The 27,764-nt window shown below is 39.7% G+C and overlaps 1 protein-coding gene across 3 annotated transcripts in view; it reads left to right on the top strand.

Moving 5' to 3' along the window:
- The window catches only part of LOC131045097 (MICOS complex subunit MIC10), an 84,959-nt gene that overhangs the window by 30,424 nt on the left and 26,771 nt on the right, over positions 1-27,764 (top strand). For all 3 annotated transcript variants that reach the window (XM_057978626.2, XM_057978625.2, XM_057978623.2), the window contains exon 2: positions 24,597-24,751. In XM_057978626.2, the coding sequence (XP_057834609.1) occupies positions 24,597-24,751 (155 nt within the window). The remainder of the gene's footprint in view (positions 1-24,596; positions 24,752-27,764) is intronic.

Below are 27,764 nucleotides of genomic sequence, written 5' to 3'. Positions count from 1 at the left end.
CCTGCAACCTGGAGTTTTTTTTTGCAGATTTAAAATTTTCCTAGGGTTTCTGCAATTTTCGACTAGGGTTTTAACCCTTCAGTTCAAGTTGAAATTTTATTTTGGTTGCAGATTCTTGGTGGGTTTTTCGAGACCTCAACTGGGTCGTCGTCATATTTTTCTGGGTGCATTGTTTTCCATGCCTCAATTTTTGAGCTGTCGGATTTGCATTTTGATTTTAGATTCTTGGTGGGTTTTTGGAGAGCTTTTCTAGGTTGGTCTCAGATTTTTCTGGGTCCCTTGTTTTCCATGCCTCAAATTTTGTGCCAACGAATTTGCCTTGGAATTAAAAAAATAGTCACGATTTCTGCTAATTCTGTTGATGTCGGGGATTTTGGTGTCTTTTGGGCGCCGTTTATGTTGTACATCCGACCTAGGGTTTCTGCCCCTTATTTTTTGGGGAAAAAAATAGTCAATATTTTTTCTCGTTTTTTTTACAAAAAAATCAGAGGTATTTTTTTTATTTTTTGCAAATTATTATTTTTTCTGATTATTTTCAAGAAAAAATTCAGGTTTTAAGTTTGCAGAAAATTTTAATTTCTGGGTTTCTTCCAAACCTCGAAATTCGCACCTTACAATTCATGTCAGAATTCTCCTCCAGGGTTTCAGATTTTTTGTGCAATTGCTTCTATTTTGATTTTTGCATCAGATTCTTCTGTCTCATGCTTTCACTAGGTTGACCTCGTTCAACCTCCATTTTTGTGATGGCATTTTTGACCAACATCATGTTGGAACACAGTCAAAAGTTCAACAGCTGCCACAACACCTGGAAACAGTGCATGTTCACGATATCTGAATATCGTTACCTTTATCAAATTGATTTAGGCTAGACCTCGTCTTACAAGTCCCAAGATTTTCACGATTTTTTCTTGAAAAATTGTCTGTCGTTTTTTTTTATTTTTTCCACAAAAAATCATGGGAGGGTTTTCACGATTTTTCCTCAAAAATTGTTCGCAGGGTTTATAATTTTCCCCTAAAAATTATCTCATCTGTAATCCACGATATTCGTGTAAGATTTTAATTATCTAGGTTTTACCCTTTTTTTCCACAAGAATGATGATTTATAACCTCAGATTTCTTGGTTTTTCGATTTTCTCCTCAAAATCGTAAATTCTCTTTTCGAGGGTTCCTATTTCAGGGTTTGACGGTTTTTTCCTCAAAATCGTGCTTTGTTGCAGTTAGTTTGGGTTGCACCTGCTAGGGCGAACATCTGCAACCGTGGTATCTTGCAGTCAGTTTTGGAGTTGGTACTCTTCTGCAAAAGGGTTTGCCGATTTTTCTTCAAAATCATGGTTTCAGGTTTCAGTTTGGTTACCCAACGTCAGGTTGGATGGATTCTGGTAATCTTGGTCATTAACACTTTTCAGATCTAGGGAGGGTCTCCACCACAACAAAGTGTTCTTTTCATTTGTGATCAAAAGACCCGCAGTGTCTTCTGTAGGGTAGTTAGTAGATAGAATGACCATTAAGGGATTGTATTAGAATATTTAATTATATTTTAGTCACTTATATTTAGTTCCTTGTTTAATGATCATTTAGCTTTTTAGTTAATTAGCTTTTAAGCTTTATTTAGCATTTAGCTTTTTCTTTTTAGTTAATTAGCTTTTTAGTAGTTCACTTTAAACGACTTGTTCTGAATTTAGAATGTCGTCCTTGTAATCTCTTTATGTACGTTTGTATATTGTTGAATAGATTATCCGATTATTGAATCATTCATTCAATTTATTTTTCAACTCCATCATGCATTTAATAGATTCTCGTCCAAAATAGGACGATCATTATCTCTCTCCTTGACGACAAATGCGATGAATCTAGTTATGATGGCCTCGAGCTCTCCTACGGAGACACTTGGCACAGCCTCCAACTTATATTCCAACATAGCAGTATCCTTTTCACACTTGGAGAAAAACTTCTCCCATCTCGGCACAGTCTCTTGGGTCTTGTGCATTATGCTTGAGAACAAGGAACCATTCTCTAGATGTTCTTTTGAGAAGGATTCCATGAAGAAGAATTCAACCAGTCTGTCATTCAGGTTATCCACTGTCATTTCCTCGTTAGTTAGTCTTTTTGCGAACAATGCCTCAACAGTATTGAGGATTTTTTCTTGAACTTTCTTGATCGCTGTCCTCAAAAGAGTTGACTCCATATTTGATCTTTCGAAGAATTCCTTCCTAGTACTTACTGCATAGAACCACCAAGGGAAGTCATATGCTTCATTTTCCTTGATGACTTCTCCATCTATTAACTCCTACTTGGGGATCTCCATTAGTGCCTCAATACGTGGAATAGTCAATTCTTGATAGATGTGCATATCCTCTCATGAATTGTCCACGCCTTCCAATCTGCCAAAGATAGCTAGGATCCTCCAATAGAACTGAGCCAAGTCTTCAATGAATTTGCAAGCTGTAGTGAAGACATTCTCTACCCATTCCTTAGAACATTGGGCAATTTTCCTTATTTCTTCGAGTCCATCCACTGATTCCTTTGGGAGAGAAGAGTCAGGAACAAAAGTATGATCTTCCTTTTTTTGAATGAATGCATTAAGTGTCATACATACTTACATAAAGCTTTGTTCTCACTCTTCAACTTCTTGTTTTTCTCTTTCACTTTCTTCATCCGCTCCTTCAGTGCTAGGGGAGATTCATCAAATTCTTCTATCACTTGTGCCCTAGTAGCATGCCCTAGGTCAATTGCTGTAACATCATACTCATTTGGAGTGATCTCATTTCTGTCCTTGTCAACCCTGGGCACAACCACATGCAAAGTCCTGGATCTTGATTCATCTCTCATAACCTTAGAGAATTTCTATGCCATTTTCTTCTCTACTGACTTGTTTATCCTGTTCAAAATTCTTCAATCTCAAGTGCAAGGTCCATTTCTTCTTATGGCTCTTTCCTCATTCTTTCTTTTAGCCAATCTAGAGCGGCTGCTTGCTGATCCTGTATCTCAAGCTGTTCCTGTTCCCGTGTAACTTCTTTGAAGGGTCCTGTTAACGTGTTTTTTATGACGGCGTCCAACACAGAATAAAGTTGCCCAACGGTCACTTCACTCTCTCTTGATCAAAGTACGATTGCATGCTGATATAGTAGGAGAAACAAACAATTGACTCCAAGGTTCCTTTTATGCTGTGGATGTGACTCAGTTGGCCGATGTGATTGTTGGTAATCCAAGGGGCCTTACGTATGTTGAAGAAAATCTATGCAAGCCCGAGAATTTATTGACACGGATGATTTGCAATGAAGCTCTAAGTTTTAGATTTTCGGATTATGAAATATGCAGAAAGTAAAAGGAATAGGGTAGAGGGAAACTAAACTAAAGGTAATCTAATCCTAGGAACAAGGAGATGGGATAAACTTGTGCAAAATCCAACCGCGCTTCGCTTCGCCAGCAAAGCACAACTTACACGAAGGCGGTGCAATCTTCAGGGGGAGTGCTAATGATTTTCAAATCGTCAAAAGAAACCATCAGATAGAACAATCTCTTCTAACAATCGAAGTTGAACATACACTTATAACGAGGCTCAGACTAACTTTGCACGACATGCAACAATCAACTGCACACCAAAAGTATGAGCAGGAATTTGGCAACAAGCGATCCTATCAAATCCAGTTCATCTGATTGCATGAAAACAAATCTAATCTATGAAGAGAACGAGACCATGCGAGTTCCGAAACAACACAAGAACACACCAACAATTGAACAATGTATTAAGTGTTTGCTTCAAAAACTCTTAGCAACAATCTCTGACTATAGTCTCTCCTTACAAATGAGGGGGTCACCCCCTTATATAGGTCTCAGCCCAGATTACATGCAAAACCCTAATTAGGGTTTGCCCAAAAGATTCTCCACACATGATGCAACAAGGTGGGAATCTGCATTGACTAACCCACTATGCCCACTTACAATAAATTTAAAAGGGCCTAAAATAGCGCCCATGATGATGATCATGCTCGGAATATAACTGACGTCGTCATAAATACCCATCACTCGTCAAGCGACGGCGACATGCAAAAAGAATCCGTCATAAAACCATTATGAGGGGACGACATTCAAGAAGATTCCCTTATCCTGTGGTGGCATGCGTTGACTGGTCTCGCGCCTAGTCAATGTTCCCTTCAGCCATAAATATGCCATCATGGTTCAGTGAAAAGACTTTCGTCCAAAAACGGACGACCATTATCTCGCTCATTAATGGCGTAAGTAATGAACCTACCGACGACGGCTTCCAATTCTCCGATGGAGACACTTGGCACATTCTCGATGTTGAATTCCATCAAGGCAATCTCCTCTTCACTTTTGGAAAAGAAACTTTCCCAATCTGCCATGGCCTCCTGTGTTTTCTTCATCATACCGGAGAATGAAGAAACATTTGCAAAATGTTCCTTGGGAAACAAACCGACGGAGAAGAAATCATGTAACTGGGATTTCAAGGAATTCACTGTTATTCCCCCATCGCTGAGTTTCCTTGAAAATAAAGCTTCCATGGCACTGAGGATTTCTTCCTGTATCCCTCTGATGGATTCCTTCAAGGTGACGGAATCAAAGCTGAATTTATCAAGGGTGTTCTTCCTTGAACAGATGGCGTAGAACCATCGGGGAAAGTCGTAGGCTTCATTCTCCTGGATTAATTTCCCGTCTACCAGTGTTTGCCTTGGAGTCCTCATCAGAGCCTTGAGTTGGGAAATGGTTAAGTCTTGGTAGACATCAACATCTTCCCATAGTCCTTCCGCCGTTTCCAACCTACTTAGGAGGGCTACGAACCTTGAATGGAGCTGAGCTAGATCTTCTACAAATTTCCCTGCCTCAACATAAACATCCTCTACCCATTCTCGGGAATTCTGTGCCATTGCCTTTGTAAGTTCCGCATCGTCAATTACTTCCTTAGGAAGGAAGGGAGGGGGAGTGGATGAAGGACCTGCTTCCTTGAGGGGTTTCTTGAAACTCCTGACATACTCGCATAGAAGTTCGTTTTCCTCCTTCAGCCGCTTACACTTTGCTTTTGTTTTCAGCAATTTCTCCTTCATGGCAAAGGAAGAATCGTCGAAATCTCCCATTACTTGATCGGTGGAAGCATGGCCGAGATCCACCTGTCTGATGACGTAATCTTCCTGCCTGATCTCACTCCTATCCCTATCCACAGCAGGTTCAACAATGTGCAAGGTCCGGGCTCCGGATTCTTCCCTGACTACCTTGGAAAACTTCCGGGGGGCCTTCCTTTTCGGTGGCTGATCCATCCTCTTCAATAATTCTTCTAATTCCTGAGCAGGATTGGGCTCCCCTCTTGCTTCATTTCCCAACCTGCCTACCAACCAATCCGGCGCAGGGATGGAATGGCTATACTCCCCTGCATGCTCCTGTTCTTGAGATTCCTCTTCCATTTCGCCAGGAATAGTCTCTATGAAATTATCCTGGCGAACTTCTTCCAGGTGCGGGGAAACCTCTTGCCTTTGACTTCTTGGCTGATGACGGCCCTGTGAAGCATTGATGCTGAGTATATCAGGTGCTGGAACATTTCCTGGAAGTGGGCCTGTGGGATGTGGGAACATTTCCACTTCTTGTACGCTCGCGGAGTTGACTGGTGAATGTTTTCCCTTCCCGTCCTCGTTCTCTTTTGTGGAGGCTCCTCCTGTTGGGCTTCCTGCTGAACCTCGCGCGGGATTTCCTGTTGGGCATCCTTCGTCTTTGTTATCCTTGGCCTCTTTGGGGCACTTTTTCCTTTGTCTATCCAGGCCTCTCTTCCTGCTTGACCCTGCGAAGAGTCTTCAGTTGCCTCGCTGTGAGAATCCAGATTTCCCATCAGCTGGTACGTCAGAGGGACATGGTTTTCAACCAACTTTCTTGTCTTCCTGTCAATCCAGTGCTTATTGAATTTTAGCACTGGCCTAGCCAAAGTGGTCAAATCATCTACCTCAGGCTCCGACCAATCTGGCAACAGGATAGGTTGATCTTTTATCCTCTCGAATTCGGGTTGCATCAAATCTGAGTCTTCCTTCACCTGATCTGGCACCTGATGGATCTCACTTATTCTGATGGTGTCGAGGGGCAGTCTGGAGTGCATTCTTCTTCGGACTTCAAAGTCATCCTCGACACTGGCCCAATAATCCTCCAAGTGAAATCTGTGTATGAATTTGACACCGGCAACCTTCCTGATCTGGCTGTAAGGATCATATTGGGCCCTGGAAGTGTAAAATGGTAGTCGGTAGAATGCCAACTCGCTTGCGGCACTTTCAGCGGCCTCCAATCCTGGGCATATCTCCATGAAATCTCCCAAAACAATTGGGAATTCAATAGATTGCTTCTTCTTCTTTTGCAACTGATCGTAGGCAGTCAATTTCCTCATGAGCTCGAGCAATATAAGCTTATCTGATGGATATCTAGGCAATTTGTAAGATTGGAAGGAGAAACCCTGTGCCCTGATGTAGGTGAACTTGGGGAACAGCAGGAACGCGGCGCCATACTTCTGGACCAAAGCACTTGCTTGCGGAGACAACCTCATGTGCAACTTATTTTGCATAAGTCGTGTCAGGTACATGGTGAAGGTGTCATTCGCCAACTTGTAAGAATTCACGTTGTGGAGATGTAGCTGAGGATAACATTCATGCACCTTTAGTTGAGCTGGCCCACAACCCATGATTCCTCTTGCTGGCAGGCCATCGAATCCACCCCTTCGTGCCAGCATATAGAATAGGTAGGAACTCATGAAAAAGGACTGAGACTTTTTCTCCTGCAGGTTCTTCAATTGTTCGTGCAAGTAGGGGCTGATCTCAATCAATGTATTAGAATTCATGATCTCGCCAATGTAGAAGAACATCCAAGGCTTGAAGTTCACCATGTGCGAGCATCCCATTACTCTGCTCAACATTTTTATCATGTCCACATATTCCTGCTTGAACTCGAAGATTGTGAGAGTTTTGGGCATCTTGGACACGTGTACTCTAGGTTTCAGCAGCCATTGCTTGTTGATCAAATCAGCACACTTCGTGGGACCTGCTTCATAGACTACTTGGGCTTCGCTGCTGGTCCTGTATGTCATGGAGTAATGTGAAGGGATTTCGAAGGCTTCACCAATCGCCTCTGGAGTCAATGTTGCCAGTAACTTGCCATCTGGCATTGAGATCGTCTTCCGCTCCAGATTGTAACGTGCGGCACATTCCAAGACTAGATCTGGGCATTGAATGGCGGGAGGAAAGCTAGCTGCTGCAACTATTCCGCTTCTCACAATCTGGACAACTGTCGGAGATGGATTGTGTCTTGCAGTTCCGAACATTCTTATCTTGAATGCAGCCTAGTTGAACATGCCGAAGTTGGTATCACTGATCTCTTCCCATCTTGAATTCAATCGAGAATGGGGGAGAAAACCCTTCGTCTCTGCCTTGATCATTGCTTGCCTGGAAATAGTAGCTGTCTAGCTAGGTTCCGCCATCTTGGGAATATTTCAAAATGATGAAATAGAGACTAAGTATAAAAAAACTTTTCACTTCTTTACTCTTCCTTTCCTGAATCTCGCACGTGAAAAATGAAATGTTTTATCCAACTTATATAGAATTCCCAAGAGGCATCAAATTAGTAACTGCATTTATGGTGCGTCATACTTTCCTTAATTAGTATGACATGCAAGACAGTTTCCCATGCATGTGAGTTCGAATTTAGAACCTTCCTTAAATGCTCCCAGTCACGCGTCATGTTTTGGAAGATTCCTCCCGCCAACTCGTTGATTCCATACTTTCCAATTTTGGAGGGAGATTGTAGGATCTTTCTCGGGATTTGCTCAATTCCACTCCGACTTGTCATCTCGTGCCGTCGAAGGAACTTTCCCAACTTTTCTCCATTTCCCTATTTTTTAGGGATCTTCCTAATTTTTAGGAGTCAGGTTCAATGGATGGGGAATTTCGTCCCGATTTTGAATCTATAAAATTTTCCATTTTTGGTCGGGATTTGGTGTCTAAAAATAGCATATTTGAAAATTCGCCCGAGGGGAATTTCTGTTTTTAACCTTCCTTGACTCCTTGGATTCCGTGCCTTAGGCAAAATTTCAAATTCTCTGCTTGGGTGAAATTTTACCACGCCAAGGATTCATGAATTTTCCACTTGTGAATGCCTTCATGATTTCAGCGCCCCAGACCAGACCTGGGCGCATTTTCACTCCGTCCATGGAGAGGCGGAAAATTGTGCCTATGAATGACTTCTTGATTTTAGCGCCCCAGGCCTGACCTGGGCACATGTTTGCTCTGTCCATGGAGAGGCGGAAAAATGCACTTGTGAATGCCTCCTTGGTTTCAGCGCCCTAGGCCTGACTTGGGCGCATTTTTGCCCTGTCCATGGAGAGGTGGAAAATTGTGCCTGTGAATGACTTCTTCATTTCAGCGCCCCAGCCCTGACCTGGGCGCATTTTCACCCTGTCCATGGAGAGGTGGAAAATTGCATTTGTGAATGACTCCTTGGTTTCAACGCCCCAGACTTGACTTGGGCGCATTTTCACCCTATCCATGGAGAGGTGGAAAATTGTAGTTGTGAATGACTCCTTGGTTTTAGCGCCCTAGACTTGACTTGGGCGCATTTTCACCCTGTCCATGGAGAGGTGGAATTTTGCAGTTGTGAATGACTTCTTGATTTCAGTGCCCCAGGCTTGACCTGGGCGCATTTTCACTATGTCCATGGAGAGGCAGAAAATTGTAGTTGTGAATGACTTCTTCATTTCAGCGCCCTAGGCCTGACTTGGGCGCATTTTCACTCTGTCCGTGGAGAGGCGGAATTTCCTGCTTGTGAACGACTTCCAGACTTAGAATATTTTGACCTTCCATTTCAGGGATGATTCTTCAGATTTAGCCATTTTAGACCCCTACCTGTCTGCTTTCAACTTTCCAGATTTAGAAGTGATTGTGCATGTTGACTCTCCGTCGTCTGCTAGCCTGACCCTGCCACAAATAGACTTTCCCGAAATAGAAACTTTCCAAAATGTCAGAGTTAGAGCCCAATACAGGGCGCAGGATGACTTACTAAAATTAGAAATTTACTAAAAATAGAAATTACTAAAAATAGTAAGTTTGATTTTTTGGCAAAATGGCGACATTCTGGGACTCGGAAAAATCCCTAAAAAATAGGGACTTTCTAAAAATAGAAAGTTACTCCGTTTGGGCTCAAATTTTGCTGGGAGGTCCCTTGAAGGGTCCTGACTCCAGTCATATGCTTAGTTTTTCCAAAACCCTAACAGGAACCCCTAAAATCTAGGACAAAAGGCAAAACCTTAGAAAAAGGACAAAATAGGCCCTAGACCTCACAGAATTTGCTTGACAGAGAAGTAGATTAACCTCAACTGACTCCCAAACACCTGTAACGCGGAGAGATTGAAGAGATTGCCACTAACACACACAAAACGAAAGCCAAACGACCGAAAAGGCCTAAAAGCAAAGGGGGGTCCCTATCTGGGATGGGGTGATGTGTGATTAGGTCACAACAGGTCCTAAGTCTCCCATTTTGTTTCTTTGAAACAATCCTAAACATGTTGCTCTGTATCTGGAGGAAGTTCTTGCTCTTCATTTCTTTGTTGAACATGCCTTCGAAAAGCATTGGCATTGAGTATATCTTGTGGTTGCGAAATGTCTTGGACTTCTTCCTGGAACTAACTTCTTGCAACTTCTCCTGTGAAGATATCAACTTCATGTACACTTGAGAAGCTGTCAAGTGACTATGCTTCTTCCAACCTTTGCCTCTTCCGTTGGAATTCCTCCCTTGGAACTTCTTGCCTTTTCCTCGCTTGCGAATTCCCAGGAACACTTTTCTCCTTTCCACGTCTTGTCCTTTCTTGTGGAATTGCTTCCTCTTTGGCTTGAGCTCTTGATGACCCTTCAGTGGCCTCATCTTGGTATTCCAAGTCTCCCATCAAACTGTAAGTCAGGAGGGCGTTCTTTGCCTTTAATTTATTGATATGACATTCAACCAAGTGCCTTTTGAATTTCATAACTAGTCGGCTCAAGACATCTAGATCATCAACTTCTAGTTCTGACTAGTTAGGTGCTTGGATGGGCTTATCCTTTTCTCTTTCATAATCCTAGTGAACGATGTTCACATCCTCTTCTACCTGATTTGGCACTTGGATGATTTCACATATTCTTATCAACTTAAGGGGCAATCTAGAAAACATTCTTTTTTTGATCTTGTAATCGTTCTTGGTGTTGGCCCAATAATCCTCCAGTTGCATCCTATGCCTATGCCTTATGCCAGCTACCATTCTTATCTTATCATACGGATCAAAATCCGATCTTGCGATGTGAGGTGTGGGGTGGTAGAATAGCAATTCATCCGTTGACTTCTTTGCTGTTGCTAATGATGGGCACAATTCATCATAATCTCCCATGACAATTGGAAATTCAAGCTTGCCCTTCCTCTTCCGTTTCTAGAATCTTGTCATAGGCAGTTAGCTGTCTTGTCACTTCCAACAACACCATTTTATTGGTTGGATATCTTGGGAGCCTATAGGGCTGGGCAGAAAATCCTTGGATTCAGATGTAAGTAAATTTTGGAAACTGAATGTACCAAGCTCCATACTTCTTGACCAACTTCCTCTCTTCTTGTGACAACCTTGTGTGAACACTTCCTTGTAAAGATCTGGCAATGTGCATGGTGAAGGTATCACTTGCTTTCTTGAAAGTAGTGTTGTACAGGTGCAACTGCAGATAACATTCGTAGACCTTCAACCGTCCTGGACCGCATCCCATGGGTCCTTTGCTTGATAATCCGTTGAACTTGCCCATTCTAGCCAACATGTAAGCAATATATGAGCTCATGTAGAAGGACTGGGACTGCTTCAAATTCCTCAACTGTTCGTCTAGGTTGTTGCTAATTATTTTCGCCTAATCCACCATCTTTATGACATCCATCATTTCTTTAATGAAGTAAAACATTCAAGACTTGAAGATGTATGCTTGTGGACATCCCATAATTCTGCTCATCATCAACACAAGATCACCATACTTTTGCTTGAAGTCCATGTTGGTGAGCTGTTTGGGCATCTTTGAATGGTGAGGCTTTGGCTTTTGCATCCATTTTCTGTTGATGATTCTAGCACATCTTTCTATGCCAAAATCATAAATCAAAGTTGCTCTTTCCTTGGTCCTGAACATTATGATTGGAATGCGGGGATTCCAAAAGCTTTGCCAATTGCCTCAATGGTGAGATTTGCCAAGAGTTTGCCATGAGGTGCCATAATTGTTCTTCTTTTGGCGTCATAATGTTTTACACATTCAATGATCAACTCTGGGCATTGTATGGTAGGAAGGAAACCGCTAGCTACTACAATCCTACTTATAACTATCTTCTTGGTAGTAGCTGATGGAGTATGTCCGTCCTGACCAAATAATCTCTTTCTGAATTCTTCCAACTTGAATGTTCCCAAGTTGGTGTTACTGACTTTTCTCCACTTTGAAATAGTCTTTGACTCGGGGAGGAATCCTCTATGTTCATTCTTGATTTGTGTCTGCTTGGAAGTGTTCGCCACCTTGCTTGACTCCGCCATTCCTGCAAAATAGAATAATTAACATTAAATTCATGCAAAGGATATCTTAGAAAAAATCCACTAATGGAGGAATTCCATGCAGCATATTCCTGACTTGGAATAAATAAAAACCTCCGAAGGAAAAAGAACTTTTGGATGATGAAAAAACCAGGCCCAAACTACCCTTCACTTTTTGCTCTTGCTTGAATTCTCAAAAATCCGATGTGAAAAATGAAGTCTAAAACCATGTTTAAATAAGAAGTTCACCCTCCAAGCTGCTAAGTTGGCGTTGAGACCAATTTGGCAACTGCATTAATTCATTCCAATCCTAGCTCATGTTTCTATAATGAGGGGGAGATGACTTATCGTTTCAGTGGACCCCGCTCGTCATACTTGACTTCAAAAATAGGAACTTCCATAATGCCTTGAGTTATTCTTTACAAGATTCTTTCTATCTCGGGCGCATATGAAATATCATGAAGGATTCTTGCCTTAGTAAAATTCTTGAGTTTCCATTTCTGAGGAATCCTTGAGCACACATCAATCCTGGAGGAGGATTTGTCAATACTTAGCAAATTCTATCATTTCTTCTCTTCTTGAAGTTGGGCGCATTTGGAACCTAGGGATGGAATTTTCCTCTTTATGAAGTTTTGCCATTTCCATGTCACGAGAGTGCTTGGGCGCATTCCGACTTGAAGGAAGAATTCCTTGATACTTAACCATTTCTTCACTGCTTGAATTTTGTTTCGCTTGGGGTCCAGAGGAGAAAAATTTCCAACACTTAGCCATTTTTTCATGATTTCCACTATCCGCATGTATGGGTGCATTTTGGCCTTAGAGGATGAATTTTGTTCACGAGGAATAATCCTCCTTTGCCATGGATTTGCGCCCCAAGAGCCTGCTTCTGGAGGCAGGAGAAGGAATTTCACATTTTTGGAATAATCCTCCTGTCCTTGGGAAATGTGCCCAAGATGAATTTCTTCATGCCTTGTTCTTTTCGAGGATGATTTCTAGACTTAGACAAAATTTGATCACCTGCCGGCTTATCTGCTTTTCCGGATTTAGAATTGGATATTTAGGAACTTTCTGCAGCTAGTGCTTTGCCAATTGCCAGAGATAGACTTTCCAAAAAAAGATTTACGAAAATATTAAGTTCTTCCTAACACCAAATTAGGGCAAACTGAGACACAGTGATACTAAAAATAGACTTACTAAAAATAGTAAGTTTGTTTAAACACAAAATTAGGCCAATTCGAGGTGCACTGAAACTTACTAAAAATAGTAATTCCTCAAATTTTGCTCAATCTTCATTGGTAGCTTCCTTGAAGGATTCTCTTTTCAATGCTTCACTTAGATTTCACAATGCCCTAGTTTAATGGCTTCATTTCTAAGTGTGAAGGATAAAAACCCTAAAATAGACAATACATGCTTCCAAACTTGGCCAAATTTCTCCAAAACACTTGGAGACTTTAGCCAAATTTCTCCAAAACATTTGGAGACTTTAGCCAAATTTCACCAAAACACTTGGAGACATGAGGATATCGAAGAAATTGCTGCCAGACTACCCAAAGGACCACAACCAAAAGACCAAGTGGACAAAAAATGTAGGGGTCCCCATTTGGAATGGGGTGATGTGTGATTAGGTCACAACATCTTCTGATATGGTTTATGTTATAGTTGATTCAATAGTGCTTTGAACTTCTCTATACGTAATTCACAAAAATATCTTCCAATCCGCCATCATGATTGAAAATTCTTATTTTAATGCTCTGTTATGACATTGTATTTTTGGAATCTTGTAAATATGTCAACATATCCATCGTTCCATCTTCAAGCTTCTTATCATTTAATCCAACACTTAAATTCCAAATGTTCTTTGTTCGACCACCATCAATCAGAATATGATTCTCAGTGTCACGTAGGCTAGGCTCCTCTTATAAGCTCTTTGTTGGTCATGGAAGTAAGCTCATTCTTGCATTCAAATATGCTATCTTTAGTCATGCTTTGACATCAAGACAATTATCTTGCCCATACCCTTTGACATCAGTGACAATATTCTAACAATCTCCCCCTTTGTCATTGATGGCAACATAGTTCTTTCTTCTAACTCCTCCATTCTATATCTCTCCCCCTTTGACATCAATGGCACATGGAAGTGCATTAAACTTCTATTCACAAATAGATCATTATGAAAAACATTTGTTCATATACTCACATCAAATGTAATAAGCATATACTTCTCCCCCTATCGAAGTTTCTCTAATGCTCCTCCTTGCTCTAATACTCCTCTTTCTTGGGTGACTTGCTTCTTCTATAGCTGTTCAAAAGAATTTGGAACATTTCCTTGAATTTCACAAGTTAGGAATTTTGTGCATGTTCAACTCTTCTCTATCTTTGGCTGCTAGATGAAGATCATCCTTTTGATCTCTTTGTCAGTGTCTTCTCACCTTCGTTCTCTTCCTCTAGTTTTCTGATCGCTGCAACTGAATAATTGTCTTTCAACTTTGCACTATCCTCTTGTATGGGAACCTCTTTTTTATTTTACTTTCTTCAAGACCTTCTAAAGACTATACATGATCCATCTCTTTCTAAGTGTTACTCTCAATGAAGCTTTCCTCTTTTATTACCTTTAAGGCAATATACTCCTCTCTATTGCTATTATTCACAATAGATCTGGATTGCTCATATGACACTTTAAGTTTGTCGATCCTTGATGCAATTTGCTCTTTTACATGCTTTAGGTTTCTTTTATAATTCTTCCTCTTGATGTCAATGCCACCATTCTTCTTATTCCTATAACTCTCACTATAACTTGTATGTATGTGCTTGTCTCAGAGGAAAGGTTTTCTTGAAATTGTCCTTTTTAACTTTAGGAGGCATCTCTGTCTTCTTGCTACCTTCACTCTTGATAGGGCTTTTGAAAGTGTCTTCAAGGCTTTTTGTCTTTCCCTTATTTGTCTTCTGAGGAGTCTTTTTGGAATCTTCCTTGAATGTCTGATTATCTTTATAGCCAAGTCTTGCTTTATTTGATATTGATCTTTGCCCATTAATGATGTCATCTAGTATTTCGGTGCTCTTTTCGAACTTGAGGCTTTTGTTCAACTTGGTGGTTGTTTTCTTTAGTTCCTTCCTTAGAGAAGCAATCTCAGATTCTAACCTTCCACAATTTTCTTCCTTGACTTTCAATTGGGTTCTTATTTTTTCTTTGATTCTTTTTCTTTCTTCAATTTGAGCTTTTAGAATATGATTATGTTTTCGGATTCATCAAGACTTCATACTAACATCTTATTAGATTCGACATTCTTTTGGTAGCTCTAGTTTCTGGTTCTTCTTTCTGAGTTTTTCAATCTCATCTATGGTGCGATAGAGTTCTTCCTTAAAACTCTCATCGTCATCGTCATTCTCATCATATTGTTTTTACTCATCTAAGTTAATCTCTTCATTACTCACAAGATGGTTTTCTCTTTCAAAGAATTCATCTTCTATTGCCAAGGGTGTTCTATTTATCACTTCATTACTTGCATTTGATGCTTTGCCATCAATACCCTGCTTGGTATTTCCTTTTTATTTATTTCCTTTTCTCTTAACAGTATGTATTCATGTATGTATGTATGTAGTCATTAACAGTTTATTTTTAATTGATGCAGCAGAAATCTGTTCTTTATAAAATTATAAACAGTTACAAGTGCTGTTACATTAGACCACTTGCATCTGGGTTTTATCAGCCCCACAATTAGCAAATACAAGAAAGTATCTAAAAATTAATGACTCATGGTCACAAATCTATCATAGCTAATTTGAAGTTGCAAGACTCGTATTTGATTTATTCTTTTTGAAGGCAGATGAGTTGGATATTCTGCACAAGACTCATGCTCCTGAACATTACTCACATACGCCCAAAGTAACCTAGGTAGTTTTGTGGTAGTAAGTGCTATATGATCCATCCTTAGGTACACTTCAATTTTTCGTGGATGATCCATGCTCAAGATATTTGCTAGTACTCGTAATCATATTCAGTAGTATGGTAATTATTAATTACTAATTAATAATAAAATATCAAAAGTACATCAATAGAGTGAGTTGTTGCATTTGAGGAGTAGGTTACTCCATGTCCTCAGTTTGGGATTTAATTGTTAGCACAATTATTTTCAAAAGATATTTCATGTAACAAATTTTTGATGTAAATTGGGAAATTGAGTATCAAAAAAGTTTTCTTTTTGTTTAAAAAAAATGCTTTTTGGGCATCCCGGGTTGTGGGTATGCATGTGTATGCCATGGGTTTGTCCTGGGCGAACCTGTGCGCTTGGGCAGTACCTGGAGCAAACATTTGGGAGTACCAGGACTGCACCAGTACCCGTAATGGACCAGGACCAGCGCTGGAGCCTGAGGCAAAGAATCCGGTAACATAGATCATGATAATGATGCACATACCTGTTGATGTGTTTTTTGTACACGACCAAACATAGAATAAAATACCTAAAGGTACCTTATCCTCTCTTGAATAAAGCTTCTCCGAATGCTGAAGATTTCGCAGAAGGATCAATCAGAGCAGCTCCAAGGTTCTGGTATGTAGGTTCTCTACTTGTGGATAAGCACTAGTGGTCGTTGTGTTTGCTGTTTCATCAAGGGGCCTTACGTACTTTCTAAGAAAGCTTGTTCTTGCACTTCCTTTTCAATGAGGAAACTGGATTTTCCTAATACTAACTGATGTTCCAAAAAGGGTAAAAGATAGGGGATTTGAGAGGGCTATATTAAACTAGGCCTAAGAATGACTAAATGGAGAGCGATCTTGGTGAAACTCTACCAATCTCAGTATTGCCAAAGAACAACAACTTTATTGGAATCGGCGCGATCTTCTAAGGGAATTCAATGATTTTCGAATCATTAATAGAAATGGATACTATCAATAAGATACATATCAATTTCTGAAATAATGATTGAACTCTTAAACTTTTTTTTTTAATATCTCCAGTTGACCACATAAGGCACGCTTACAATCAGTAAGGGGCTAGTGGTTTGGACTATGCGTTTTACCAAAAGATCAAACACGACATTTGTCACTCAATCTAATCCTAAAATCTAGATACTATCTCCACTAAGAGTGATTCAAGAAGATAAACAACCATGTAAAAAGCCACAAAGATTGCAATAAAACACCGTAACTTCAATATTTCATTGATCTCATAGCAAAATATAACAACAATTGTTCAACTTTCTCTCTTCACTACTTTTATCTCTGCTGCTAACAATCTTATTCTTCTTTCTTTTCTAACCCCTTCAAATGAATTGAGTGAGGGTTTATATATCACTCTCAAATACAATGAACGACTTGGATCTAAAGAAGATCAAAGGCTGAGATTTTGACACCTAAACCCTAGTTAGGGTTTGTTACAAAAATGACCCTATTTAGATAAGTATTATCACTCCATAGCCAATAGAAATTGGCACAAATAACGAGGAAACATAGCCCAATGAGAATTGAATTGCCACATCATTTCATAACAACTTTTCATCTAGAATTTTGTTCCCTTTTCTATGTTCTTTTTTGGCATATTCAATGAATCTGGACGTAATCCCTTCGATCTCTGCAATGGGAATCTCATGCAGGTTCTTCATCCGCTCTTCCAAGTGAAGGACCTGATCAAAGGCTGCAAGAGGGGTCATCTCCCACCTGTGCTCTAGTTCTTTTGTTCTCTCGATTAGGAACATAGTAGCATACATCTGATCTCGCTGCTTTTCTGTGATCATGTTCTCCTCTTTGCAAAAAATAACCTTGATCCTATCTTCCAATTCTTGGATATCCACATCTGTTTCGATCTCTATCCTTCTGTCAAGGATTGTACATAATACATCAAACACCTTATCCTGAATAGGATGGATAGTATCCTCCAGTCGGCTGCATCTACTATTGATGTCCTCGAATAGAACTTCCTTCATTTGGAACAAAGTTGACCATTGTAGAAGATTATGGGTTCCTCCACCAATTATCTTCTCTTGTGCTAAAACCTGTCTTGATGTCCTTACCACCTGTAATACAGGGATGACAATATCTCTAGTGTGAGTGAAGGCATCCACAGTCACCACTAGATTATGAATGATCTCAAGGACTTGGATAGCTCTGTGGAGTGTCTTCATCATTCTTGCTACAAATTCCATGGCTATCTTGTAGGATCCATCAATCCATGTACTCATGAGTTGGGCTAAGTTCTTCATCTTTTCTGCCTCATTTATTGACTCAGGAGGGAGTGCTTGCAAGGGTGAGACTGCTGGATCTTGTCGTCTTAACGGCTGATTAAGGTGGCCAAAATAATTCCTCCAAGTGTTAACCTCTTTTTCCAACTTCTTATTCTTTTCCATTTCTTCCTTTAGTTTATCATTAACTACTCTCACTGAATCGGTCGCTTCTTCCATGGCTTGCTCGGAGGTAAGTGGACCAAGATCAAATGTCTCTAAATCATATTCTTTTGCCATAATCTCATCCTCATACTTGTCCACTGCTGGTGTAGCTACATGTATCTTCCTGGATACTGCATCATCTCTAATTACCTTTGACATCTTTGTAGCTTTCTTCCTTTCGATCTCTTCTTGAGAGTTTCCTAGAAGACTTTCCAAATCAAATACTTGCTCTTCATCTTCAACCACAACTACCCTCGTAAGTCTTTCTTTTAGCCAATCTAGAATTGGAAGATTTTCTCTCCTTTACCTGTATTTCCTCAGGCAAAGGTCCTTCGGCTCTGAAAGGAGATCTTGCTTCATCATCATTCTTTTCTTCTTGTTGCTCATTAGCACCAACTTGGAGAGGAAGAGATTGACTTGACGAGTGTTGAGGTGTTCGTCGTTTGCCTTGTTTATCATTTTGCACTGTGGATTCCATAGACTCATCTACTTCATACACCTTCTCTCTTTGATCCTCTCCTTGACCTATCTCCTTTTCATGTCTAGAAGAAGTACTCGATGGATGATCAGGATTCACCTTTTGTTTCTTCTTGGATGGTTCTCTCTTTTCAGGTCCCTCCTTTCTCTTTGACCCCTTGGAATGAGAAGTGTTCTCACTTACACTCGCTTCTCCTTCTTCTGTTCTTGCTTCTAGGCTGAATGTCATGGCTACATTCTGTTCCTTCAACTTTTGATGCTGGACATCTACCCATCTGCGAGTACAACTCAAAACTGGGTCCATCAATGCTCTTAAGTCTGCGACTTCTTGCTCATCCCAATCTATCTTCACTTCCTTGTCTTCCTTCTTATAGGAGGATTGGAGATATCTACCACTGTCCTGTGCTTGATCAGCTACTCTATAAACCTTACATTTCTTGATAAGATCCAAAGGTAATCTAGAGTGCATCTTCCTTTTTACCTCCACATTGTCCTGAGCATTCATCCAGAAGTCCTCCACTTGAAACACATGCCTGTACTTCTTCCCAACTGTTTCTTCCATATGACCATTAGGATCAAAATTCTCTCTTGAGGCAAAGGATGTGAATGAATACAAAGATAGTTCCTTTTCTGCATCTTCGACTGCTTGAGAATTAGGACACACTTCAACTGAATTTCCCAGTGAAATAGGTATGGGGATACCATTCCCATGCTTATGTCTTGATGCTTTAGCACAAGTTGCCAACTGTCTAGTCACTTCAAGTAATATAATTCTATCCGTAGGATATCTTGACAACATATAAGGAGGTGAAGGACATCCATGGACCTTAATGTAGGTGAATTTAGGAAATTGAATGAACCATGCACCATGTTTCTTCACGAGTTCTTGTGCTTCTAGAGATAGTCGATGGTGGATCCCTCCTTGTAAGGTCCTGGTGATATGCATTGTGAAAGTATCGTTGACTAGCTTATAGTAATTCTTAGGTGGATGATGCATTTGAGCATAAGAATCACATACTCTTATCTCTCCGGGTCCTCTCCCAACAACTCCTCTGTGTGGTAATCCTACATATTCAAAACATCTGGCTAAAGAATATATAACATATGAACTCATGTGGAATGACTTAGTAGGGACTAGCCTCCTCAACTGGACATCTAGGTTGTTGCTAATAATTCTGGCCCAATTGAACATTCCCTTTTCTTGAACGATCACTTGTATAAAGAAGAACATCCACTTGTCGAAAAAGAAGGCTTGAGAGGCACCTATAATCCGGTTGAGCATGGTTATCAAGTCTCTGAATTCCTCTTGGAAATCAATTCTGTGAGGCATATTAGGTATCTTATTCAAGCGAGGCCTACTCTTGAGTAACCAATTCTTATTGATGAAGTTCAGACAGGTATCAGGGTCATCTTCGTAGATGGACTTAGCTCCTAAGCTCTTGTAGATCATATCTCTCTGTTCCGAAAGATGAAAAGCTTCATTTATAGCTTCTTCTGAAAGATAGGCGAGGATAGTTCCATCCTTGGCTACGATTGTCCTTGAATGTGAATCATAGTGCCTGGCACATTCGATCATTAGCTCATGACATCTGACTGCAGGAGGGAAGCCTGCGTCCTTGATGATACCACTCTCAATTATCTTCTTGGCTATGGGTGATGGCTTGCCGATGTAGGGTGCTTCTCGAAACTTCTTCACATTGAAGTTCCCTAAGTTGGTGTCTCCAATACTACTCCATTTGGATACGATCCTCGTCTCCAAGTCGTCACTCCTTTGATCTTCTTTAATGAGAGCTTGCTGGGTAGCAAATCCACTTGCCTTGGGAGCCGCCATTTGCTACCTACAAAAAGGCTTAAGTTAGGTTTAGGTATAGTACCCTAGATAGGTGATTTGAGATCTTTTAAAGAAACAATTGAACTTTAATTTGAAAATAAAATGATAAACCCTTAAAATTATGATTTTTCAAATTGACATCACCTACAAATCAAGCTAGATTATTGAAGACTTAACCTTAAAAAATTGATATAGAAATTTGAATCAGATCTTCAATACATCTTCAAATAATCGGATTGTACATACCTTGTCCTTGATTTCTAATTATCAACCTGAAAAAATGGATAAAAAGGGAGATTGCTGCTCGATTCGCCTTCCTTCCAAGTGATATTCAAAGGGGTACAAAAGCTTCTGGTCTGCACCTCAGGTTCGCCTTTGCAGATTCAGACCTTGACCAGCCTTCCTAGATCAGAAATTCGTCTACACCTGCTGCAATTCGCTCCTCCAGTTCCGCTCCTCAAATTCGCTTAGGAAGAAAGTATGAATGAATGATTAATGCTTGCAAAATTTACTTTCCTATATAGGGCGCTTTCATCCTTTTCCCAAGAGGCTGACCTCTTAAATAAATAAATACAATTTAAAAAATCCATCTCCAAGGTGGCCTACCTAGCAATAAAGCTAAAAAATTATGTAGTTGGGCGCCAAAGAATGATTTTTTTTGAATTTTAAAGCTCAAAGGTCAATTTAGCCAATTTGACAATTGTTTAATCAAGGCGGATTTGCATTATTTATTCAAAAAATGAGGGTTGATTAACAAATTAAGAGAGGAATAATGTGTTTTGAATGTGACTTGCTTGTGAATCTTTTGAAGAGACATAGGCAACCCTAGTAGATGTTGAAGTTTCTTCAAGATTTAATGTTTGCCATTTTACTCCATTCACTCCATCTTTCCATTATTTCACCATCTTGATCCTTAACCTTTCAATGTTCTTGCCATCATGAACTTGCAACTTGTCTTCAAACAAGGTGAAAAAATAGGGATTTCAAAGGACTTCGCCCTGGACCCTTTGGAAGGGTCAGATGCGATTTTCATGATTAGGTCCAAATTGTATCATTTCTTTACCCCAAATTGCTTCCCAAGGCAAGTATACACTAGTCTTCTCTCTTCCAAGGCCTAGGAATTCATATTTTAGCTTCTATCATGAGCAAATTAGGTGATTTTGAGAATTTCGCTTTGGACCCTTTGGAAGGGTCAGGAGCGAAATTCATAATTTGCTTGTTTTCCCTCACTTAGCTTCATTCTTCATCCCTTAGGTTATTAATAACAAGTCTCTGGGCTTTAAAATTGATTGGGAATGCACTAGCTTGTAGTCTGGAGCAAGGAATAGTGTCTGGTGAAGAAATTTGCTTTGGACCCTTTGGAAGGGTCAGGAGCAATTTTCTTCCTTTAGGTTGAATTCTACTTTCTTCTTACCTTGCTTTGTCATGATTTTCACCTTTAGATTCCTCTCTCATGAAGAAAACACTTGTTCTATCCTTAGGAAGGCCTGAAAGGAGAAATTCGCTCAAAACCATGGCCAGGGACATGACCTATTTAGGATTTCACTTTGGACCCTCAGGAGCGAAATCCATGTTCTAGCTCAAAATCTTCATTTTTTCAAGTCCGATCTACCTCAAAAGGCAAGAATACATCATTCCACTTCCATCCACGCCATAAGAACCAAGGTTTTGACCTCATCTAAGGGGAAAATAGGTGCTTTCAAGAATTTCGCTTTGGACCCTTTGGAAGGGTCAGGAGCAAAATTCATGTCTTGGACAAAATCCTTCATTTCTTTTGCTTTCATTCACTTCCTAAGGCAAAAACATGTCAATCTTCTTCCAAATATGCCCAAGGAACTAAGATCTTGGTCTAATCAAGGAAGAAATGGGTGTCTTCTAGGAATTTTGCTTTGGACCCTTTGGAAGGGTCAGGAGCGAAATTCAAGATTTAGGTTGATTTCACACTTCTTCCATTCAATTTACCTTCAAATTTGATCAAACTCACCTCTCCTCACCACAATTGAGTCCATTTGCCATCCACTTAGCTCAAAACAAGGTCTTATCAATGTCTTGGGCAAAAAAAAGGGTCAAATTGAGAATTTCGCTCTGGACCCTTTGGAAGGGTCAGGAGCGAAATCCATGATTTAGGTTGATTTTTACCACCCCATCGTCTCAATTCACCTTTCAAAGGCAAGAACACATCAGAGTCATTCCAACCATGCCCTAGAAGTCCAAAACTTGGCCATAACAAGGAGCAATATAGGGGTTATGTGAATTTGGCTTTGGACCCTTTGGAAGGGTCAGGAGCGAAATTCATCCTTGAGCTCATTTCTCACCTTTTTTCACCCTTCCTTGGCTTGGATGTAACTTCTCAGGGCTCCCCCTATCATCATCCAGTTCAAATTGGCATTCACTTCAAGATTTTGTGAAGAAATAGGGTCTTATATGAATTTCGCTCTGGACCCTTTGGAAGGGTCAGGAGCGAAATTCCTCCTTGTGCTCAAATTTTGACTTCATTTCCCACATTTCCTCATCCAAATGAGTGTTTTGCCTTCACTAATGCCTAGGAATGAGCTAGTTGCTAGTTTGGGTCAAGGTGGAGTGTTTTATAGAGGAATTCACTCTGGACCCTTTAGAAGGGTTAGGAGCGAAATTCCAATTCTAGGCCCAATTTTCTTTGAGATTGACTTGACTTTGCCTTAGACTCGACCTTTTGATGCATTTCCTTTCATATCCTTGCAAATTCTCTCAACCCCTCTTTGACTTAGGTGAAATCTTAGGTCCTTTGTGAAATTTCGCTCTAGACCCTTTGGAAGGGTCAGGAGCGAAATTCATGATTAGCTCGAGTTTCTTGACTTTTTCCACCCATCATGCCTTAGATTCATCCTCTTGATTCTTCTCTTTGTCATTCAAGTCTATTATTTGTTTATTGGCTCCATTCAATTGTCTCTGACTTGACAGAAGACAAGACTCTGACCTAAAAACCTACAACTTTGACCCATCCTGACTCAAACCCTTCAACCTCTTTGCACAATCTATACATTTTCCATCTCCTGAAAGGTAAGATCCTTCTAAGATTACACCAGGGTTCAAGGCAGACAACACATGTTTTTCCCAAGCCCAGGTCAAATTTGGCTTTGAAAGAAACCCTAGGTGAGTTCTGCAAAGGAAACCCTAACCTACCCAGCCCAGGCAACCACTAACTCACTCAAAACACCTAGCAAGCAGAGAAAAAACTAAACCAAGAGAAAGCAAGACCCAAAAAAGAGAGGGGGTCCCCATTTTGATGGGGCGATGTGTGAAATGGTCACAACAATACCTTAGGATCTGACATTTATGCATGCTTTTCACAAATGGCTCATTTTTTTTCTTTTTGAAATGCTAATGTCTCATTTTCTCAAGGCTCTTGTTTTATTTTTATATCACTTTCATTTGTTGTGCATTGCCTCATTCTTTTGTCTGCCTGTCCTCAAAGAGATTGTATCCACTTGTTCTTATGTCGCTTTTTCACATTAGATGATCCACTCCACTTAATCCTTTTTAATCTCTTTTGTAGTTAGTTAATCTACATTTTCTTGTGTGCAAAACATGTATGTGTTGTAATCATACTTATGTAGGTTATACTTGAGAAATTTAAAAAAGGCATTAAATCAGGAATGGTTTACTTGCATTTGACGCATTTCATTCTCTCTTCTACGAGACAAATTAAATAAATGGAGAGCTTTGATAAGGCACTGCTAGTTCTCCATTTTGGAATAGGATCACTCACTAACCATCTTGGAATATAAACTTATAGCATATCAATCTAAGGTTTATTCAATCATTCAGTCCATTCTATATCCTCATAAACACTAAAAAATTCAGTGTACAACAAATTAATGATGTCAAAAAGCAAGCTTTCAACTGTTCCAATATCATTGGACATTGGAGGTTTTAAATAATTTGAACCAGAAACAATTTATGCATCAACTATATTTCCACCATTGGGAAATGGGAAAGTTAGTAGCAACAATCCCATAATGGGAGTTTCTTTTGGAGAGGCTTTGGCCTTGGAAACATGCCAATAATTATATATATGAAGTCCCAAATTGAAGAGTTTCATCAATTATGCATGTTGCTAATGGATAAAGTATCATAAATATCGAACATAGCTATCGCAATTCAGGAAATGGTCTGCAAATATCTATGTGGACATAACTGTGGTAATTGCTCTGCCTACCATTCTATTAATTCTAGTCGGCTTATTAATATTGGATTTATTTTCTCTTACTAATTATTGTGGTGATTTGACAAGGAAATATTATATTCCAAATAAATGTTTTTGTATGGGTGTTAAGGTTTGTAGAATCCTAACTCTCATTGTGATTGATTGAAATATTCCAGGGAGTCCTGCAACAAGGTGGGCGGCTGTTGCATTTGGTGCTGGAGTAGGTCTTGGTTCAGCATATACCGATTGTTCTCATATCTTTGATGGATCTCTTCCGAAGTGGCCATTGCCTCCAAATGTTTCCTCATCATTTTCTTCCTCATCTGCAGAGGTATCATCTTATTTTGCTTGTTCAGGTTCTCATTCTAGTTATCCTCCTCTTTCCTTCAAATTTGGAGTAAGTCATACTTGTCTTTTTGAGTTTTCGTGAGTTTATAATCTGCCTTGTACATATCAATGAAAGTATCATGTCTAATATGCCTTTCTTTTAAGTTTGGATATTGTTTACTCTTTGAATGTGCTCAATCTATGTGCTGCCTTGTATTGTGTATTTGAGGTTAATCTTGACTACCAGCAATTAGAAAGATACGAAAGTCAAAAAATATAATTTTCTTCTTTATTTTGGAGATTGTAGTCTATCAAGTATGGACTACAAAAATGCAATAAATCTATGTTCTAATCGTTTCAAAGTCAAGGTACTTTCTTGCATTGCCGTTTCTTATTTTGGGCATGTATTACGCTGCCAAAATGATTTGGGGTGCATAAGCATTATTTCCTCCATGCATATGTTAAATTGCACGCTTCATCTTTGTAGATTTTCAAAAGGTTAATGATAATTTAAGCTTATAACATGCCCCTTTTTTAAACAGTGTTCTCATCAATAGATCAGACATGATTTTGAATATTGATTGATGTGATATTGGAAGTGGTCATGAAAGTTGTGAAATATGGGCAAGCTTCATAGCATAACTGCTGTGTTGTTTGGAAGAAAACCTAACTGCTACAGCGCCGTTTTTTCCCCTTTCAATGTTGTAATGTGCTCTGCAATCAGGTGACCTTACATCTCTAAGTTATATTAATAATTAAAGATTCTTGATATGCACAATCCAGGAGGCACCACTCGTCTCATATTAACTTATTCAAGATGTTTCACCTAATGTGTTCATTTCATTCCAATTTTTTCTCAGTTGCCACTTAAACTTTATTCAATTATATCTTATTTTGATGTTAATCACCTTGAAATTTCAGGAGAATGCAGATAGAATTAATCTGGTGATGAATTAGGTTTTATAGATAAGTACAAGGAAACCCGAGGTAGCGTTCTCGGGGTTTTTAGGGGCGTACCCATTTCTGGGACATCTTGGGGACGGGGGGATGTCCCAGGGTCGTCCACAAAGTTGCCCAAACTAGAGGAAATGCCCCCAAAATGCAGGGATATGGAGGAAGTCTGCAAGTGATGGCTGGTCAGCCCCGGGATGGACGGGCAGCTGTCCCTTGCAAAAAGTAATAGTTTTTCAAGTTAACTGATGAATATAAAACCTCATTTTAATCAATAAGATGAAATCACAGGAATTATATGTTTTCTGTCTATTCCTGCCCTGAGGGTGAAGAAATTTCTTTACTTGTGATTTCACAATGCATGTCCTCTTGTAAGGCTGAATGCATTGTAAATGTTTGTAACTCGGCAGGATTTTTAGAAGATTATCTTGGTTCTTTATTGGATTTGATGCCCATTAGTTTGTTCTGAAACAGATAGCAAAACAAGAAATTTTCTTTGACAGAAAAATGAAAAACAATTTATTCTTGGAGGCAGTGTGTTTAGAATCTCGAGATGTAGGTTTTCAAGTACAGTATTCAGCAAGTGGATGGTGGCAAACTCTCTACCAGGCCACAATGCCACATTTTGACTGTAAGCAGCAATAGCTATGCCCAAACACTTATAACGTTGTACTCCATGGTGCTCCATTTTCTCACAATGGTTATTTTTGTATCTTGCTCTCCCTTGATTTTTTGTTTTTCCCGTTCTTCATGTGCTCATTCTATTTCTTTTCTATTCTTTCACCAGAAATAGAGGTCTTGTCCCTGATCTATTGCATTTAAAAAAACACTAAAAAAAAACACCTTTTAATATTATTTTGTTGTGGACGTACACTTCCCAGCTTGCCCTAGATGATGATGTTGGCAACAACTATGAAGGAAAATTGAGAGGGGGGGGCGAGGTGAATCAGTTTTCACCGGTTCTACAAACTTAACCACAAATACAGATCTGATAAACTACAGCAATAACAAAGATAAGCAAATTGATAGCACACCACACAACACCAAGATTTTGACGTGGAAAACCTGGTTAAGGGAAAAACCACGGTGGGAATCTACTCACAATAAGATGATACTCTGCAGTAGTATGTGTAAATATTACAATGGAGAATACACATGCATTCAGGCACATTGCTCAAAAGATAATGACCCGAAAGGCTACAACCCTCAAGGAAGTCTCACTGACTTACAATAAGATTCGGACTACAATCTAGAAGAAATGAACTGCAATAAAAACATCTCCAAATGTTTGATGGCAGTTCCGGTTAAGCACAATTGTCTGCTCTGCAACACCAATCTCTACTCAATCACAATGCCGAAGGATGAATCACTTGTTCGCACATACACCATTCTCAGATAATGTAGACACAACCTCGATACCAAAATTACATGACAATACCACCTATTTATACAATTTATGAACCTTGACAACAAGGTCAGCTAAACCCTCAACTCACAATTACAAAATTACATCACACGATACAAAGATCGACCACCGGACCAATATAATGATATACATGACATAACATGGACCTAATTCAAATCACCAAACATGCAACACCACCGAAAATCACGCCAAGATCAACCGCAACATGCTACACCACCAAGAAAACCGCATAACACGAAGAACATCACCGGTTCAACAAAATCACCAATAATTCGCACAACGATCAATGCGGATCATCAAAACAAATAGGACACAATTAAGAAACACTAGCAAGCACATTAGAACCATCAATAACATTTGCACCAACACGATTTATCAAATCTTCATTTGTCAACGTCTGAAACTCAAGAACACTCAAACATCAACAACTGTCACGAAGAAAGATAACTTGCGTAGCACTAAATCACAAACCATTTGAAATGAAGATACACAAGACCATCCCAAACAGTCTCCCAAAGACTCAGCTCAAGATTTGATCACACCGGAATGTATCAGAGGAAATACTGAACTCTGCAAAGCACTGATCAGAAAAACAAACTACAAAACCGGATCATATGATATGATCAATTAAGCTTCCCAG

This window comes from Cryptomeria japonica, chromosome 3, assembly GCF_030272615.1.
Source record: "Cryptomeria japonica chromosome 3, Sugi_1.0, whole genome shotgun sequence".
In the NCBI taxonomy this organism is placed as follows: Eukaryota; Viridiplantae; Streptophyta; class Pinopsida; order Cupressales; family Cupressaceae; genus Cryptomeria; species Cryptomeria japonica.
This window is presented reverse-complemented; position numbering and strand designations above follow the sequence as displayed.